This window comes from Podarcis muralis, chromosome 9 (assembly GCF_964188315.1).
Source record: "Podarcis muralis chromosome 9, rPodMur119.hap1.1, whole genome shotgun sequence".
Classification (NCBI taxonomy): Eukaryota; Metazoa; Chordata; class Lepidosauria; order Squamata; family Lacertidae; genus Podarcis; species Podarcis muralis.
In genome coordinates, this window is record NC_135663.1 from 64,491,094 (window position 1) to 64,512,171 (window position 21,078).

At 42.4% G+C, this 21,078-nt stretch overlaps 1 protein-coding gene across 5 annotated transcripts in view; it reads right to left on the reverse strand.

Annotated features, from left to right (window-relative positions):
* The window catches only part of PCDH7 (protocadherin 7), a 422,460-nt gene that overhangs the window by 218,059 nt on the left and 183,323 nt on the right, over positions 1-21,078 (reverse strand). For 2 of the 5 annotated variants that reach the window (XM_077934401.1, XM_028743753.2), the window contains one exon: positions 20,664-20,880. The exons of 1 other annotated variant lie outside the window; for it this stretch is intronic. In XM_077934401.1, coding sequence (XP_077790527.1) covers positions 20,664-20,880 — 217 coding nt within the window. The remainder of the gene's footprint in view (positions 1-20,663; positions 20,881-21,078) is intronic. 2 more of the 5 variants (XM_028743754.2, XM_028743755.2) reach the window with 2 other exon arrangements.

The window sequence follows — 21,078 nt, forward strand, 5'->3', positions numbered from 1 at the left end:
TAAATAAACCAGCCAACCAACACCGATTGTAAATTCCGACATAGCTTCATAATAGATAAATATTCAGTATGTTCAGTTAAACCTGCTTGGTATTGCAGTCACTATAACATGCATACACAAACACACACATTCTATGTGGCATAAGCCTCTCTTTCTCTCTCTGTTTGTGTGTGTATCTTCTGCTTTTAACTTATAGGAAACCAGACCACCTGCTGTGCTCACAAACTGTGAAAACAGAGATGCTTTAAGTTTCCCCCAGCTGAAAACAAGGGAGCGGGGTGGAGAGCAAGCACAAGCAAGGTGAGGTTCTGTCAAAGCTGTTCCTTTGTCGCTCTAGAAGCATCCCCGAATCCTCACGCCCTTCAGCCCCCTTCCCATCCCTGCCTTTAGAACCTCAGAAAACAGTGCGGCAAATATCTAGGGCAAATATAATATAAACCACTTAGAGGGTTGGTCGGTTGGTTTACAATCGAGTGGTATACAATTTCTCTTTTCTTTTCCTTTTCACAAACTTGTGTGTGTCATAATATGCATGCACAAGGGTAACTGAAATCAACATGCTTGTAAAGAAAGCCAAGGACACAAAATTGAAACAGGAATTTCCAAAAGAACTGGGTACAAACAACACCAGTGGCCATGGATGACAGACAAGAGGTGTGTGTGGCTGTCACATAGTACTAGGAAATTTGTGTGGTAGATGGAGTGTATCTTATCTTGGAGTACAGGCCCGTACAAGCTTGCTGGGGGGCGAAATTATGCCTGCAGTGAAACTGAGCCATTTGTAAATCTCAGTGACACACATCCTGTAGGAATTTTTTCTTAGTGAATTGACACACACAAACATGCATGACTCCATCAGTATTGCATTGCAGACAATCCCTGTTTTTATGTGTGTGTGTTTTTGCTGAAATTCAAGATTCTAGGGACAATTTAAGTAAACACACATGCCCCATGGCTTCTATTTCTCTACTGAACTAAAAGTCATGAGGATCCAGATAATTAACAAACCAGTGACTTTTTTTTAATAACAAAAATAAATAAAGGCAGCAATCCTAACCCCATTTATTCTAAGGGTAAACCTTATTAAATTGAATAAGACTTGCTTCCATGTAGACATGATTAAGATTGCATTGTAATGCATTGTTTATACTAAATTAACATTTAAATCCTATGTGTATTTCATCAGGCAAATGCTAAGGGAAAGTGTATTTCCAATACCAAATGCACAAAACAAGTTCTGGAGATTATTAAATTATTAAATTAATTTATATACAGCTTTTATGCCAAAATGTCTTTTTAGCAGTTTACAACTATACAATCAATTATACAATCCATCTAAAAATTAAAATACACAATAACAATTCCATCACAACAGACATGTATATGGTTTCACTGTTAATCTTTCAAAACTTGAGGTACTAGAAGTGTGAAAGTCAGTGGATAACTAAGTTCTGATCCATGTAGTAATTGAAGTGGTATAGTTCTATCAGTTCATGTTGGAATTTCAAAGATCAAATCCCCCAAGGATCGCTAGTTCCAGGTTTGGAAAAGCTAAAAGGGGGAAGCCTGATCTTCCTACATGCTAACAAATCCTAAACCATTCTGAACAGCTGTGCTAAGGTTCAATGAGGGTTTTTTTGGGGGGGGGGGGGCAATTTAGAGAGAACCAACAAAATTCCCACTTCCTATACCAATATGGAACATGAAATACAACTATCCTTCAAAATATACACTTTCTGAATTTTGAAGTGCAATTATTCAAGCAAAAAATAAAGGATGAAAATACATATTTTAGGTCAAGATGGGCTCAGAAATGTTCATAAGGCAGTACATTATATTGTGAAAAGAACATACAGAAATGCATCACATTTGGAACCGCTTGCAAAAATGTTGTTAGGCAAAATGGTTTACAAAATTGTATATATTGTGAAGCGCATGGGAAAATGTGCAGTACAAAAAAAAAAAAAAAAGATCGCAAAGGGATGTGGAAATGGGGAGACGTGAACTTTGGAGAATTAGAAAAACAAAAAAACTGGCAGCAACCAAAATTGGCAGATTTATCTGTGCCTAGTTTCAGGGACGCTGTTAAAACCTTATCACTACATAATGTCTGTGCTGTATGGTAGGACTTTGTTGACAACAATCTTAATTGCCAGAGTCTTAATAAAGCCTGCTTGGGTGCTCAGATGCCACAACCAGAAGCAAAATACTCAAGGGCGAGGGTGGAGGGAAGGCTGATACTATTTGTGGATGCTTTTTGAAATATATACAGGCAGGGGCAATTTCAAAGCAGTGCATAAGGAGGCTTGTGACCTATTTACTAAACTTGAACACAATTAATGGAAATCCCTATTGTGACTAGTCACAGATGTGATTAGGAAGACAGGTCTCGACATGTCCGGAAAATGCCCACTGCACCAAAAACCAAATGCAGCTTCGGTCTCTAGGGCAAAAGCAAAAACATACCTTTTAACCAACTTGAAGAACTGAGAGTTGCGTGGCAAGTCCCCTCCCCCATGTGAAATGAAGACACTGGACACATTATTTAAGGTTAATGGGCATAAAAAGGCCACAACTTTATTGATTACAGAATTGAAAGGTATTGGCCTTAGGCATTGGCTCCTATCGACTACCCGGCATGGAGACCGGGAAGGGTTATCCACAAGCCGTGGGAGTCCTGTTGAAGTACGCCAACTAGGATCCCACGGGTGTCACCGCTCGGGGGCGTGCCGGAGGCCCTCACCTCCCTAGGTTTCGGACAAGGCAACGCCCCCCGGAGTCCTCTACCGGACTACCCTTTTCATTGGGGGAAGGTGATGGCGCTTCCTTCCCCCCATTCATTTGCATAACAATTAACCCCTGCCAATGCCTAACCGCCCGAGCAGCAACAAAACCGCTCAGCTGGAAAGGGGAAAGAGGGCGGTCCCCAGGTGTGCCTGACCTTAAATAGGCTAGGTCCCACCTCCCCAGCCTGCCGATTGGCGGGCAGGGTAGAAGGCATGCCCGGGGATTCCCTGTTCTCGCGGGGGCAAAAGGCCAGCCCCCGCGTGTGTGGGAGGGGGTAGCCTGCAACCCCCTCTCCTCCCAAGCTCGGAAATGGCTTTGTACAATGGTGCCACAACTGTAGGAACAAATGCAAAAGATAGCAGGATTTTAAGCGCTTTCTAAATAATGCTAGGTGGTTTACAAATAATTAAAATATGCAGGATCCTACAAGAATGACATATGTTGTCATAGAGACAACACACCTGGAATTAAGGACAGTGAAGGGATAAGGAAACCTTGGTATGAGTGAAGGTTTCATTGTGGAACATCCAGCCCATGTTCTTAACTACTCCTTTAAACTGGCTCCCAATAAATACTTCTACGGTGGTACCTTGGTTGTCAAACTTAATTCGTTCTGGGAGTCCATTCAACTCTCAGAATGGTTCAAAAACTAAGGCACGGCTTCTGATTGGGCACTGGGCGACTGTGGGTCAGCCACCATTTCTCAGGCTAACCCACTTTACAGTGTCGTTGTGAAGACAAAATGGGGAGCAGAACCATATCCAGACTTTTTTGTGGTACGAATCTCAATTTTCTGGTCTATGAAGTAAGTGCTGCATAGATATCACAGCACGGTGACAACAAAAATAGTATAATAATGAAGCAAACTCCTCTCCAAGGGAGATATACATCTTTCAGCTGCCAGGTAAAGACCATCCCATTGCCCAAACCTCTGATGGAGAGATAGTCTGTATAATTGCCTTTACAGTTCTTGTTTGTTATGATATGTGGGTGGCTGGACCTGCTACTTTGAAATCTGTGATTTATCAGCTGGTGCTGGGTGTGTACTGCTATTGTGCTTTCATCTGGTACAGGTTGTCTTGCCAATGTGTGGTTAGCAAGTCAGCATGGAAACATTTCAGATCAATCAATTTTAATAACAGGAATGATACAGACCAGCCTTTGCCAACAAGATGTCTTCCAGATGTTCTGGACTACAATTCCTGCCAGGCCCTGCCAGGATGACCATACGAGTTGCAGTTCAAAAAACATCTGGCAGGAAGCAGGCTGGTGAAGGCCAATATAGTCCAGAATCATGTGGTAAAGTCTCCTGTTGAAATCAATGGGACTTAAATGTGCTCATCGTTGACTAGATTGGTTCTAATATCAGTTTCTGATTTTCAGGTTAATTTAGGACTACATAGGACTGGAGTCGGGACGCAGGTGGCGCTGTGGGTTAAACCAAAGAGCCTAGGACTTGCCAATCAGAAGGTCGGCAGTTCGAATCCCTGTGATGGGATGAGCTCCCGTTGCACCGGTCCCTGCTCCTGCCAACCTAGCAGTTCGAAAGCACGTCAAAGTTGAAGTAGATAAATAGGCGGGAAGGTAAACGGCGTTTCCGTGCGCTGCTCTGGTTCGCCAGAAGCGGCTTAGTCATGCTGGCCACATGGCCCAGAAGCTTTATGCTGACTCCCTCGGCCAATAAAACGAGATGAGCGCCGCAACCCCAGAGTCAGCCATGACTGGACCTAATGGTCAGGGGTCCCTTTACCCTTTACCTTTAGGACTGGAGTCAGAAAATGAGAACTCGCAGATAGCAACCAGGGACCAACTAGGGTGTTATATCTGATAAATTTCTTGTAATATTTTACTTTTATTTTATGTTTTGAACACAGTTTCTCAAAGCTCAAAACTTAACAGTCTTTCAAAAGAGACTAGTTGACTTGGCAACTATATCAATTGAAGATGCCCAAGAATCAGCATTTGACCTGAAGGAATGGGTGGCAAAATATGCAAAGGGAAAAGCAGATTTTGATGTGCCCAAAACTGAAACTTTAAAGAGACTTACATTTTAGCAGCCTGATTCACAAGATTATTTGTGTGCCAAAACATTTTTATTCTGTATTTGAGAAAGACAATCAAAGATTTTTGTATTACTTATTCTTGCCATTTAAAATAAATTGAACAATTTCAAGTTTTGTGCTTGTTGTTTTTTCTACAAGAGATATGCTTTTGAAAATCGAAGTTAGCAATGTGTGTGTTTGCACATGTGTGCAAGCAGATAGCCTTCCCTAGGGCACAAAATAGCTTGGCACCAGCACTGATAGCAACAATGCCCAGTTATATAGCTTCAAACTTTGGCCCAGTGTTTACAATCATTTCCTCATCCTTACTCTGGACACCTGCTTCTGAATTATCCTCTTTGCAGTCTTAAGAGTTTCACAAGTTGATTTCATGCTGGCTACATACAGCATTAACAGAGACTAATTACTTCCGGTCACTTCTGATCGAGTACAGATTCCATTCTCTTACTATTTATCTTCTCCGTAATAGAGAGATTAATCTTGTGAGTACAGTTTCCGTATCCACATTCATGGTAAAGCAAAGAACCTCCTAAATGTCTACAGCAAACTGACAAGGAGCAATGATGAAACTGGCTACGAGTCTATTTATTTATTTTGCAACTAGCCTACACGAAATTAAAAGATGCCTGCTTCTTGGGAGAAAAGCAATGACATACCTAGACAGCATCTTAAAAAGCAGAGACATCACCTTGCCAATAAAGGTCCGTATAGTAAAAGCTATGGTTTTCCCAGTAGTGATGTATGGAAGTGAGAGCGGGACCATAAAGAAGGCTGATCGCCGAAGAATTGATGCTGTTGAATTATGGTGCTGGAGGAGACTCTTGAGAGTCCCATGGACTGCAAGAAGATCAAACCTATCCATTCTGAAGGAAATCAGCCCTGAGTGCTCACTGGAAGGACAGATTGTGAAGCTGAGGCTCCACTACTTTGGCCACCTCATGAGAAGAGAAGACTCACTGGAAAAGACCCTGATGTTGGGAAAGATGGAGGGCACAAGGAGAAGGGGACGACAGAGGACAAGATGGTTGGATAGTGTTCTCAAAACTACCAGCATGAGTGAGACCAAAGTGCAGGAGGCAGTGGAAGACAGGAGTGCCTGGTGTGCTCTGGTCCATGGGGTCACGAAGAGTCGGACACAACTAAACGACTAAATAACAACAACAAAGCCTACAATAGATAACACGGTTTGAACTATCTCAGAAAGCCATTCACCTATGTATTTCCGGTTACTCTGATTGGTCAACTTATCCATTTTCTTCATTTACAATCTGTTCTATGAAAAAAATAAAAGCAGAAAGTATTGAAAGTATTTGCTCATTTAGAGAAACACCACCAGGTACCTATACATATATGAAGTAACAGACAAGTAACTCCCAACCATACCACACATCTAATGAGCACTCACACTTTACATTGTGGGTGCCCTTTGCGGGATCGCACACGGTGCTACACTTCTCAGGGAGCTTAATGGCAAACGGGCCTCTCAGTGTTATTATTTGGAGGTCCACGCCCAGCCTCAGCAGTCAAGTTTCATTGCTGGGAGGTGGGGCCAGTCCCAATTATATATAGGGGGTGGAGCTGACAGTAGCCAGGCAGTCTGCTCAGGAGATTAACCCTCCCTACCCTCCCTTAGTTTAATGTTTCTTGTTTGCAGATTATTTTTCTTTCTGTTTAGTGGGCGCTATGCGGTCTTTGACTGGTTGCTGTTGAAGGACCGGGAAGAAATTGTCCTGCATTGGCAGGTTTTGTCTTCCCTGTAGCAATTCGTCACAACTTTGGCGGTTTATGGCCTTGGGTGGAATCCTTTAGTCTTTTCTTCCTTATAATGCGGTATGTGCGTGTGTGAAGTAGTGACTCACCCTCCTGTGGCATCGATTCCAGGGTCCCCTCTTAAAAGGGGTTATATAATGGTTGTCACTGGCCACACACCAAAAGATTGTCAGTAAACTACCCTGTGTGCGGGGATATGGGCTGGGCTGCCTGGGTACAATTACATCTCGCAGTGCACCCCCATATCCCATTTACCCTGATGAGCCCCAGTTCCCCCGGCTGGGGGGCTGGGATGGGTACTCGCCCAAGGCCTAAGCCAAGGTCTTCCTACATTCGGAAGTTTAATAAAGTTGTGGCCTAATTTTAATTCCATAACACATTGTCAGAGTCTTTATTCCTTTCTTATGATCCCTGGGGGCTGGGGCTGTCACTGCCTGGTCACACAATGCACATTTAAAGCACTTTAACCATCATGGCCCCCCCTCAATGAATTCTAGGAACGGTCATTTCCCTTCACAGAGCTATAATTCCCAGATACTCTTTAGAAATGACAGTTCCTAAGATTCTTTGGATAAAGCTATAAAAATATGTTGTGGAAGTGATCTATATTAGTAATGCACATCATGTACATTGGAACAAGAAGGAGCATGGGTTTGTGAAAATGTCCTAGCTGTGTAGACTAGTCTCTATAGGCCCTGCCTCTCGATGGGTGTATTCACACGAACAGCTAAAGCAAGTCATAGTTTAGTACAAGCACACAAGCTTGCTTCTGGGGAGGAGACGGCAGTTTTATTTCTTCTCAACCTGTTCAGATCAGTGTGAAATGTCAGATATAGATCATGGTTCAGGAGGAGAGCACTTAAACAAGATCCCAGGTATGGGAGACACACTTTGGCTTAGCTGCCACACCACAAAGAGCTACAAAGAGTTAGGGAGAAGCAGAGCTCTTCTCGAAGAATCAGCACATTCAGAAAGTCTCAGTAAGTCATAGGTCTTCCATGGGTTGTGGGTGGGTGCAGGCTGCTGGCCTATACTGAGTCTCAGATGGGTTCAATCATACATCAGTTAATCCAAGCGCTGGTCAAGGTCACATATCTGGAATGTAGATAGATCTAGAGATTTCAATTATGGTGTCTGGCTTGGGAGGGTAGCCAATTTCCCCCCAAAATATCCCTCTCTTTTCCTCTCCAAAGGCAGCTGAGAGGCTTTTGCATGCAATGAAGTTTAGGTGCTTGTTAGGTCCCGCAACCCACCCATCCTGACAGAGGAACAAGGCAAAAGGAATTATCTGAAAGCCACCACATTTGCTAAGCACTTAACTACATTCCTGGAATTGCTGCTTTTGGTGGAATGTCACACTATAACATGAACCCTGGTCTCAAACTGAGACGCTGCAGCTGTGTTGGGAAGACCACCAGCACAGAGGATAAACCACCACTGATAGAAATAATCTCTCAAGTGATCTGCCATTCAAACTACTTTCTAGGTAGCACAATGAGAATGTGAATCAGGGGAAATGTAACCAGGTATGCACTTCTATAGTAACAATGTTGTAATGATGGGGGGGGGATTGCCACCCACGCTGTGAAAAACTAGCTTGGGTTTAATTATATTTTTAAAGACGCAAACATTGTGTTAGTAATTCATGAGCATATAAATGTAATTTTCCTTGGACTACAAAAGGGCCACAGCATCCTTCGCACAGTGCTTATATTATGTGCTGACAGGGGGGGGGGGGAGCCACCCTCAAGAGTAAAACCAATTAACCTTCTCTAATGCAATCTACTATGATATGGCCAGAGCTTTCGGAGAGATAATTCCAGGAGAAAGAGCAATACAAGTTTTGTGTACTTTACAGGTTTTCAGCAAATCTGTTTGCAAAGAAGCTGCTTAATGGTTTTCCTCTGTGGATGGTGGCAGTGGTCTTTTATAGCACTCCTTGAAGTTTGCAAATAAACAAAAACCAAACCAAAATACAGTACAAACGAAGGAATCATTTGATTAAGAAAGCAAATCATCCATTACGTGGCAAAAAGGGGGAGAATCTTTAGATACAAGCTTGTCTTATGCCTTGTTTACATGTAATTTTAGATATGATTCACTTTGATTTCACTTCCTGTGCTGATGCAATAATACAGATTGCTCAGTAAAAGGACAAGTGCCCCTGCAGGGCTCTTTAGGGTTGATTTGTTCCATAGATACAGCAGAAAGAAAGAAAGGAAAAGCAGGTTAAGACAAGCCAGTGGGGGGGGGGGGGGAAATCCCAAGCATGGGCACATTTGTAAAGAACCAGGCAACTATCAAAATAAGAAATTAACAATGAGGCTTGGTCCCACCCATGTTGAAGTGTTCAGTAATCTGCTTCTGTAATTATCCTTCTCAAATGAGGAAATAAATAGATAAATGGTGTAGAGCAGGGTTTATGTGTAGTTTCAGCACTTAACAAGAATACGTCCTTGCACTTCTTACGCCAGGGGAGCCAAAGGAATGAAAGGAGGAAATCCCGCACCAGAATTTCTCTTCCATTGAAGTCTCCTGGCTTCCCAGCACTGTGCTTCACCGTCACTTACTGAAGGGAACAGGGAAGGGGGAATGTTGTGGATACTAGGAGAGGATATATTGATTAAATATTATCCTTCCTCACTCACATTCCCCAGTATATAGCAGGAAGCTAGCTGGTAGATTCGCTTGAATCTCTTTACTTAAGCAATCCAATCCGGCTTTGTCCAGATTGGGTTTTGTTCCTGATAAGTCCCTCCTAAAAAGAATAAAGACACAAGAATCCTCTTTTAAAAGTAATATGAAGTTTACTCACATCCAGTTCACAGCTGGATCCCCAAAGGCAGGCTTAAGCTTGTAGTTACAGAAGACAGTTTGAGTTCATCCCATATGGGAATGAGCCCCTTGTGCTGCTGCCTGAGAGCCAGCAGACAGCAAAATACACCATCATCAGAAGAAGAAGAAGAAGAAGAAGAGGAGGAGGAGGAGGAGGACGAGGAAGGCTGCGTGACCAGCCCTTTTATGGGGTCTCCCAGGGTCATGCCCATTTACCTGGTCACACACAGGTGGAGGAAGCTCCAGACCAGGTGTGACAGGAAGCCCTCCTGGCTGGAGTAACACTCCCTTACATGTCCACTCTGGGCAAACAGGAAGTGTTGTACTTGATTGCTTATGTTACATCCCACAAATTCATGGCACCAGAGTTAATCCAACACTTCTGCCACTGCAAGCCACACCAAGCACCTTGCCCCTTCCGGTAAATGAGAGTAAAGCACCGTATTGGGAGGCCAGAAGAACAACAACACAGCCCCACCTGCATTGTCCTGCCAGCCACTGTGGAGGGCTACTGGTTCTCCTTCCCTGCTTTTAGACCTCTGGGTGCACACACTCCATTTCAAAACAGACGTATCGTTCCTTGTACCTTAATCATATTTAAAGCCTGCCTTTTGTCTTTTGCGGGTGTCATGCGCCCTTTATTTTAATTTCCTTTTAAGCAAAATGCCCAACTGTTTGGTCAAGCACACCTCTAATTACCCGTTCGCCTGGAATGCTAGAATTAACTTTCAGAGTTAATTCAAGCTCATAGCTTCAATTTCCTTTGGCTTTTCCTCCTCCAAATTACTCATTCTTCTCTCTGAAACCAAGGGTTACCTAATCTCTTTTCAAAAGGGATTTATAGCCATAACTCCCTCTAAATTAGAACAGAGTCCTAACGGCTAAGCTTGTGAATCTTGGGGAAAAAAATCTATGCTAAAACTTATTTAATTATCAAGCAGGATACTTCACTGCCCTCACAATAGTTCCCTCCCTTTTACTTCTTCCCTTCTACCAAGTTAACCCCAAAGATGCAGACCAAAAAAAAAAAAAAAAAGCCTTTAGGACTGGTTTTCCTGGAATTTCCAACATGCATGTAAAGACTTGAAACAGAACTCACACAGAACAGATGAACTTTTGCACCACCTCTGGCATGTTCCATTTAACAATTTATTGAGGACAAAAGCCACAAGCCTTGGACAGCTGCCCAGCTCATAAAGGTGAGGTCTGCCTAACATATACTCAATCAAGGGAACTGTGATAAAGAATGGATTGCAATTGCACAAATATTTAGGTATGGAGTGCCAACTCCCTGAAAGAATGTTTGAACTTTAAAATGCTCTGTCGGTAGGTAGTTCCCTCTGCAGCACATCCAAATATGTTTGATTTACACAAATAGCAATCAAAAGGTATTTGTGCAGGAGTTACAACAACCTAAACAGTGTGCAGACCCACCCAGCACTTTTAATAATAATAATAATAATAAATTTTATTTATATCCCGCCCTCCCCAGCCGAAGCTGGGCTCAGGGCGGCTAACAACAATCAAATAACCAAATAGTTGAATAATCACACATTCTAAAATATTTCATTATAAAAATTAATTAAAATCAAATTGATGGCAACCAAAATACTGTGCAGGTTGCCAGAGGAGGGAGTCAGGCTGCGCCCTGACCAAAGGCCTGGTGGAACAACTCTGTCTTGCAGGCCCTGCGGAAAGATGTCAGGTCCCGCAGGGCCCTAGTCTCTTGTGACAGAGCATTCCACCAGATTGGAGCCGCAGCCGAGAAGGCCCTGGCTCTAGTTGAGGCCAGCCTAACCTCTCTGAGGCCTGGGACCTTAAGGATGTTTTTATTTACAGATCGTAGGTTTCTCTGTGGGGCATACCAGGAGAGGCGGTCCCGTAGGTACGAGGGTCCTAGGCCGTATAGGGCTTTAAAGGTTAAAACCAGCACCTTAAACCTGATCCTATACTCCACCGGGAGCCAGTGCAGGTGGTATAGCACCGGGTGAATGTGATCTTGCAGCGAGGACCCCGTAAGGAGTCTCGCTGCGGCATTCTGTACCCGCTGGAGTTTCTGGGTCAGTCTCAAGGGCAGCCCCACGTAGAGCGAGTTACAATAATCCAGTCTGGAGGTGACCGTCGCATGGATCACAGTGGCTAGGTCAGGGCGAGAGAGATAAGGGGCCAACTGCTTAGCTTGGCGGAGATGAAAAAATGCCGCCTTAGTTATAGCTGTAATCTGCGCCTCCATAGAGAGGGAGGTATCGAAGATTACACCCAGACTCTTAACGGACGGTGCTGGCACCAATTGCACCCCCGCAAGAGATGGGAGTTGCCCCCTCGATCCCATATCGTCCCGCCCCAGCCAGAGGACCTCTGTCTTCGCAGGATTTAACTTCAACCGGCTCCCACGTAACCATCCAGCCACAGCTTCCAGACATCTGGTCAGTGTGTCTGGGGCCGAGTCAGGATGGCCATCCATCAACAGATAGAGTTGGGTGTCATCAGCATACTGATGGCAACCCAGCCCAAAACTCCGGACAAGCTGGGCGAGGGGGCGCATAAAGATGTTAAAAAGCATCGGGATCTGCTCCATTGTGCAGATCCAAGAAACACTCACATCAACGGAAGGGAGATCTCCCTGAAGGTTTGCAACTATTCCATTCCAAGGAAGGCAAGGGACAGCCTAGCATGCATAAATGTCCTAATATGCTTCTTGAAGCATACAAGGGGCTCTGAAATCAAGGCACAAGTGGAAATACAAATTGTAACAATACAATACAAATTGTAACAAGCTGCAGAGGAGTAGCTTGCTGACTCTAGTCACTGCGGCACTAGTCACAAATTGGACACCTTTGAGATAATTTAAGTATATTTGAGTCTCACCTCTCGGTGGCTGTGAAAGCAATTGGCTTCAGCAGTACTCTTATGGGGAGGCAACAAAGTTGTCTTGTCCAGACTTTGGGAGAGAACTGTCATTTGCTATCTGCATAGCGATACAATCTCCCTTGTTATCCAATTCTTCTGTTTGTATTTCATTTTTTCTTCCTTCAACATAACCTCAATGGACAATTAGGAAAGCTAAATTTTAAGGAGGACAAATCTATCCAATAGCTAAATTTAACAACCAGCTTCAGAGGCAGTATATTTCTGATTATCAACTACCTCCGATAATCAGCTCCCTTCGATTTTCATCTTCATGCCTTGTTGTGAACTTCTGAAGTCATCTGTCTGGACACTGAATGCTGGTCTTTTCATTTGATCCAGCCCAGAAATCCTTATGCTATTCTTTTGCAGCTAAAATCTCAGCTAGTGGAGTCCCTAGATGGTTCAGAAATTAAATCCTACCAAACCAAGCATAGTCACAAAAACTAGCCCCATCAGAATAACAAGGCTATTTTTAAGAGATCATTTCTAAGACGAAAAGAAAACGGGCTAAAATTATACAGCACGTGTCACCACCAAGCATTTTCCAAAAATAAAACAAAATAACTTAGATGTGCAAATCTGGTGTTTGGTTAAGTTTGCATAACACCTAACAAAGTGGGGCCTCAGTCTTGACTAGTCATAATTAGTACAACAATTATAAGAAGGCACATTTCCCATCTGTACTCTGAACTGCTGTGCTGGAATTTACACTCCAATGTAACTATAACATGAGTCACAACAAGATCTACAAGTCCTGCTACAGGCAGCATTAGCAAGCTTGTAAAAGTAGTTGTTTGGCATGCCACAGCTAGTAGGATGCAGAGGCTTAAAAAGGCAGATTTAAGATCTTCAGAATCTTAAAGGGCCAGAAACACCTCTAAAACAGTAGAAAAACTGTATCACTTCACACTGTATGCTCTCATGCTCATTCTGCACATAACCTCCTTGTTCCAGATACCCAAATTCCTATACCTCAAGGTGGAAGCTTAACACTAATAACAAAGATACGTACATAAACACACAAGAGGACTTAATACATATTAATAGCATTGGCTTTTTATTAAAGGCTGTGGTCTTCATACAGACCCTATTTTCCAGGGACAGTCCCAGATTTACAGAAGCTGTCCAGGTTTCTGATTTGACCCCAGAATGTGCCGCTTTTCCGTAGGACGTCCCGATTGTCATTGGAGAAATGTTGGAGGGTATGGAGTTATGCTACCCCGGAGCAAAGGAGATAAGTAACTATAAAACCTTTAGAAGGCAGTTGAAGTTTTTATGTTTAATGTTTTATTATGTTTTTTATATATGTTGGACCAGCCCAGAGTGGCTGGAGCAACCCAGTCAGATGTGCGGGGTGTCAATAATAAAATTGTTGTTGTTGTGTTACTGAACAGGACACCACAAGATTCATCAGAGTAATGTTGGAGGGTATGTTCATGACTAATTTTAGACGGAGGTGCCGCCCTACGACTCCTATTGTGTGATATAACTAATATTTACCCAATGGTGTTGGACAATTTAAAGGAACAGTAAGCATAGTATCATGGGACAGGTATCACTACACATCATTTAAACATCATCTTCCTCATGCATATGGTAAAAGTGCATATGTTTATGTTAAAAGTAATGGCTAATCTTAGGTGCACTCATTGAACAAGACCAAACAAGCAAGGGGTTTGTGCATTCAGAAGACTCACATTGTACAGGTGTCCTGGGACTTTACCATTGTCCAATAAATGTTGGACTTCATTACTTGAAGACCTATGGAAAGCTAGAGGAGAAATATTCCAAGCAAGCCTTCTCCCTAAAGTGTTCTTTGTGCAGGAAGGTTTTTCTTAGATGTGTGTGAAAGTAAGGAGTATTATTCCACATGTATTCTGTGCAGTCCCAAGATGGCTGAGCCACTTGATTCTGCTGAATATATAGAATGAGATTCCTATATAAAAGGCAGAGAGACGTCAGAGGATAGGACTGATATGAAGAAGTTACTATTAAATCTTCAAAATTTGGGAATAACCAGGTCTGGTCAGACTGCTGCACATTCATGATGAGATGATACATTTTCCCCTGCTCCCTAGCTGTGATGTTTCTGAAGTTATACAGAAGCAATGGATACAATCTAGCAAGATCTTCTCATGCACAAGCACCTTTGAAAGAATGGGAGTTGAGCCTGAGCACAGTAGAGCTCTTGCGAAGTTCCCATGCACTTCAAATAGTGCCATAAACCTACAATTGGTTTCTTTGTTGGCTCAAGTCTCTAATGTAGCATGCATGCAAAAATTTGAGGGGGGGGGATGCTTTTAAAAATCTGAATTTTTCTAGATGTTGTGCTTTTTGGTGTTCATGGCAACTTCCATTTCAATAGCCCAGGTTAACATCCAATTGTGTTTTCTTGCAAGTGTTTCGTGAGTCTGGACATTGGAGTCCTCATCAAATGCATTGGTGAGTACACTGTGAACCAGCTTTGGGATAATGACATCCCTATATTAAGGAGCTCAAGGACCTCCCCTTACTGACATGGAAAAAGGACCTTGTTTTCAATCTTATGCACAGCTTGCACTGAAAATACAGTGGGGGGAATGAGATAGCTTTAGCTTATTGCAAGGGAAATGATCTAAAATCTAGTTTAAATGCATCCATATCAATCATTAAGAAAAAGCCATGGAACAGTGGTTGAAGGAAAGCTGTGAATATCTGGAGTCATAACTATTAGGAGTGCAGACAGGGTTTCTTAAAAAAAGAAAAAGAAAAGAAAGATAGATCCCACAGGGGAGAAGGTAGGGAATGAAACATTCAGTGCAGTCCCTGATTAAAAGCGAGTCATGCAAGATGCTACCCCAGAGCAGCTACAGATCACCTAGGCTCCAATTAAATGGGACAAATGAATGGCTGACAAGTTTCAGATCCCATGCTTTTGATGTCAGAATAATCCATTAAATACAAGAGATGAAACTATGCAGTACAGATCTACTCCAGAAGCTGGTGGGGCAGGGTTAAAAGCTGGAATTGAAGCGTGGGGAAAAATTGGGGGGGGGGACCTCCCTCAAATGTCAAATGTAACATTTACAGACTAGCAAAAGTGCAGTGCCTCTTGTTCTGTCATTACCTACAGGCGAGTGCCAACAAGAATTACTGGAGGCAGATGACATGCCGCTACTGAAAAGTCAAGTCTAGACAGTGACAGCAGAAGAACCGTTTGGTATGGCATAGTTTTCATCACAATGTCACCCACTTTCTGGAGGGCTCAAGTTAATCTTTCATACCTACAGGGAAGCTCCTCTTGCCCTCACTTCAGCTGTGCATCACTAGTGATCCCAATGAGGAGATGTGTCTCCATCTCCATTAAGGAAAGCATCCATCAAGATGAACGGGGCTTGGGTGTGCATTGTTATGTGGATACATATTGACTGTATGGGTGGGAAAGACTTGTTGAATTGTGAGATTTATTTTATTTTATATTTTTTTAAACCCTCCTAATCCAAACACTTTATGCCATTTCACACATGGCATTTTCCTACATGAATATTTCTTCTGTTTAAAAAAATGAAACAAAACGGCCTCTGCAATGACGCAAATGAAATACATAAACATGTACCTCGAGCTGTTTACCAAAATGGAAAGCTGCTACATATTAATTTATTCATTGCCTAGCAATTTGAAACAAAGAGTCAAACCATAAGAAAGAGAAGATGTATTTGAGTACTGATAGCGTGTGTGTGTGTGTGTGTGTGTGTGTGTATAATGCTTTCATCCAGAAAGTGCTGAAGTGGAGGCTAAATTAGACATCAAACTAATTTTGTTTGGAATATCTTCATGCTACCTTTCTATGGCCTTGGCCACCGGTGCATAACAGAAGATTCTTTAGCAGCTGAGGTTGATCACACAACTGATCAGCTCCTAGACTGCCTCTATGTAACTACTAATGCACAGAGGTTGGCTCTCTTTCTCTCCAATATGTTTTCAATAGCTGGGATAGGTTCTCTGGGATTTTTGCATTCTAGCCGATTGCCAGGTTTGCAACTATGCTCAGACCAGCCCCATTTCCCCACTCCCATTTACCATGTGTATTATAATCATCATTATCTTCAGTGAACTTAATTGCAATTATACTCTGCATATTATGTTCCTCGCTCAAAAACGGATCTAGCCAATATAACGCAGATCTAAATCATTGTTGCTCTCATCTTCACCTGCTATCATTTTAACAGCAAAACAGCTTGCACATCCTGTTGCTGCCTTTCTGTGGACCAACAACAGTATTTACAACCCTACCGTCAGTTTGGGACAAATGTGCCATTTTCATGATGGGAGAGCAGAAAATTGTGGATACTGGTATACTCCCGGCCTTTAAAATACCCCTTCCTTCAAGCATAAAAGCCAGAGCACGATGTAGCATTTCTGTAGCGCTACTATTATTTTCAATAATTATTATTATTTCTCTAACCACTGCTCTTTGTTTAAAAAAATAATAAAAATGTCTTGAAGCAATAGTTCTAGCACTACCTCTTTGCTTGGTTTGGGTTTAACATTAAACTTTGCAACATTGACTTTGCAAACCAATTAATCTCATAGCCCAAGCCTTAAAAACTAGCCAGGTGCAGTCACAAGCTCTACTGGTGGTAACATCTAAGGAGAGCAGGAATCAACGCAGCTTCCGTGCATTTCGGAGCATTGAGATCATGTATATCTGTGGCTAGTTCACTAGTTCTACACCCTGAGTGACCACTGTTGCAACAATTAAGGCTGCAATTCTGTGTGCACTTACCAGAAGTAACTCTCAAGGAGTTCAGCAGGACAAATTTCCACCTGAGCATGCAATAAGTATAAGACACAGAAAGGAAGTTTCAAGCCAAGGCCTCCAGTGACCAGCCTTTGGTGCCTTAACTCCTGGGCCACCAGCATTCTAAGCCATCAGCCAGATTCTATAGACAACGACACCTAATCTAGGCACTGGCGGAGGAAGAGGTGTGCAGGGGGAGTGCACCGCCCCCGGCAGCAAGATCCCGGCTGGGTGCCATCGCAGCTGCCCGCGCCTGCACTGGGCGCCATGCCCCTACAGAGCATGAATCTCTGCCACTGCTTCTAGGCTGAGTGCTGATAACCACAGCTTGAAGATGCTGGTCTCCCAAACCAATGGAGAGGCACCAGGCCTTATACAGACCTTTGTTTTATGCCAGTCAATAAATCTGAGCAACTGATCACATTACATGACACTAGACCCAAATCTGACTTGCAGCTGCTCTGTGGCTACATCTTCTGCTCTGGCCATTGGTTCCTGCCTGCCTGATCCAGTACAGTGGTGCCCCGCAAGACGAAATTAATTCGTTCCGCGAGTTTTGTTGTCTTGCGATTTTTTTCGTCTTGCGAAGCACGGTGTCGGGAAAGTTTTGGAAAAGCTTCAAAAATCACCAAAGTCTTTAAAAACCTCAAAAAGGGCTACCACACCGCGTTCTATGAGTTGCTCCTTGAAGTCAAGTCGCAACTGTATTAACGGTGTTAAGAAAAAGGAAACAAACTTGCAAGACGTTTCCATCTTGTCAAGCAAGCCCATAGGGAAAATCGTCTTGCGAAGCAGCTCAAAAAACAAAAAACCCTTTCGTCTAGCGAGTTTTTTGTCTTGCGAGGCATTCGTCTTGCGAGGTACCACTGTATCTGAATTCCATCTCATTCAGAATCACATCACTGGTCTCTGGCCCTTGTGACCACTGCATTACTTGTCTCATGTCAGACCAAGGAAATTCTGTCTGTGGTATGATTGTTTTCCACCCAGTCATTTTGACACCTTAGCACCCTATTTGCAAAATTTAACAATTTCAAAATGCAGACGCGCTTTCGCAAGATTGAATATGCTACCTTTGGCTGTACTTGAGGGTCGATTTCAAAAAACTCCACTGGAAAAATGGTTTTGTCCCTGTGGAGATGGCAGTAGCTCGTGTACTTCTGGCTTGCACTCTTTATAAAGATTTGAGGAGTGAGGTCATTACCCTTCTATTATTGTCCGTGCCAGGTCACTCAACCATTGCTACTGTGTCCTTTCTTTTAGCAGAACAAGATTATCAAGCAACAGCAAAAACTGCAAGGGTTTTAGCGGGAGCAATTAGAATAAAATCTATTATTTGCTTATTGATGTCAACCCCCAAAACGTATTTTCTATAGTTAAGCTTTTACCCCTATCTTCAGTACATTTTATTTTATTTTATCGCCATGGCTAGTGGCTGATGCAAATAAAGATTCTTCTGATTATATGGTGACCTGGTAGAAGCAAGGTCAAGACCAGACTACAGCCAAATACACTAAACTCTTACTTAAAAAAAGAAAAGAACAGCTATGAGAGATAAAAAGGAAGAAGAAGAAGAGGATCTTGGGGAAGGGACACAGCTCAGTAGAAACATATTTCTTTAAATGCAGACAATCCCAGGTTCAGATATGGCTGGAAATGTTTCCTGACTAAAATTCTGGCAAGCCACTGTGAGTCAACGTTGACCTCAATGGGCTGTATGTTCCAATGGTGTTACTTGGTATAAACCAATTTTTTCGCTCCTGATTTCCTCCATATTTGTGCGGTGAAAAGGTAACTGCAACAAATGTTCTTGAAATACAACAGGTATCAATTTAATTTTCAGTTTAATGGGAGGCCTTCAAACATGGCTGTTTCTCTTTAGCACCACAACAAAATCATCTTTGTTCCGTCCTTGAAAAAAATGGCACCTCGGTGCTTGACTCTTTGTAAAACAAATGGCGCTTTTACTTATATATATTATTATTATACTTTTTTCAGAAGTATAATGGAAAAAACCTCCCCCCAAATCACAGAAAATACTCTGCTTTTGTTGTGTTGATATTCCTATTTTAAGGGAAACAAAACCATGAGAACAATTAATTATTTGCTGATATAAAATCTCCAAAGGAAAGTAAAACAAATACCTTGACGGAATCAGTGACTCTATATATGGTTCCAAACAAGTCCGATACACCATTCCACTCATGCTCTTACATCTATACAAATGTCATCTAGACATGCATTGTTTCACATCGTACCATTAGCTTGTACTCTGGCATTCAATAACCTACTCTGTGGGTATAACTATGAAATCAATATAATTGACTTCAAAAGATTTCAGATCTAGGCAAATAAAAGCATGGGGCAATGGATTGTTAAGACCTATTCAAGACACACTGAAAAAAATAACTGGGAACTGTTGCTATTATATTGCTATTTTCTTCATACTACACGCCAATAATGAAACATTCTGGGGGGAAATACTGAAGTCATTTAGTAGTGTGGAAACTAAATACATTGCTGCAAACACATCGAATATTTTTTTTTTACCCTTGGTAACAATAAACCCACGCAACTTTTTCTTCTTTTAATAATCTGTCCCTCTGTTGGAATTTGGGATTACAGAATACCATTATGGGGAAAAATGGAAATCAGAAATTTTGATACAAAAGGGAGACTAAGCAAGTTGCTCTCATTGCTATCTCCAGCCACCAGCTATTATCCGGTGAGTAAGCACAGAAATGGAGCCAAAGACTCAATATTGTCTGCCATGGAAGAGTTGATGTTTTTGGTACTTTGCCTTCCATAGCGGACAACAATATATGGCCACACACACAAACACACACACTCCTTTGTATCGCAGCCTTTCTTACAATTCCCACCTCCCGATGCTGCAGCCTCCGCCCCTTGCTATGAGCAGAATGTAGGAAGTAAGCAACATACACTATATTTTGAAAACCCTGTGCATGCAAGCAGGGAAGAGACAACAATCTAAAAGGAAAGTTGAATTTTCTATTTTCTACTAGCTAATGCTGAACATATACAGTTCCTGGATAATAATAAAAGGCGCACAACTAAAAAGAAATTATGTCTACATATTATTTTTAAAAAATAAGAATTTAAATAGGTTTCATCGGCTATGTGCTGATATTTTTAGATGTATTTATTTAACTGTGTCATTAATACTGTTTAAATATGCTTTATATTTGCATGTTTCTCTCCCCTCCCCCATCTTAATCAACCTTGTCGGGTCAATATTAGGAGCATGATCCAATCAAAATTTAAGCACATTCACATCCCAGTGATTTCCATTAAAGGTTCAGTGCTGATGTTTACATGTCATCCCATTGAAATGGGCCTTAAAAGTGCCTAAAATTTGGCTGGATCCAGCCCTAAATTTAAGCTTCATCATCTTTGCATTATGAGGATGATGATTCTGGCCTCTTGACAAATCTACTTCATGTTGGACTCGCTAGTGTAAATCGAGTATGTGTGTGGGGTGTTGTGTATGCCCCTACCATTTTCCATATGCTCTGCCTCACCAACACTGCCATCCGGCGTAGTCCTTTCGTAGTTGTCCTCTGGGAGTGGAAGGGCACCCAGCCGCGGCCCTGAAGAACTCTTACTGCTTGGTGTTTCTGACTCCTCCAGACCGCTGTCATAGCAACTCTGCAATGACCCTTGATGTGGGTCCTGAGGCTGACTCACAACTGAAAACGTCACTCTACGAAATGGCTGCAAAAGAAAAGATTCTGAATGTCACTTGAAAGGTAGGGTCTCCGAGAAAGCCATTCTTAACCAAGCAAAACAAAAAAACATCAGGCAAAACACAGTAGACTCCCCCATACCTAAATTCTGGTTCAACAACTACAGTTCGTAACTGATGCCTTGATAACTATGAAGCTCCAGTGGACTTCTGGTAGGCTGAGTGCT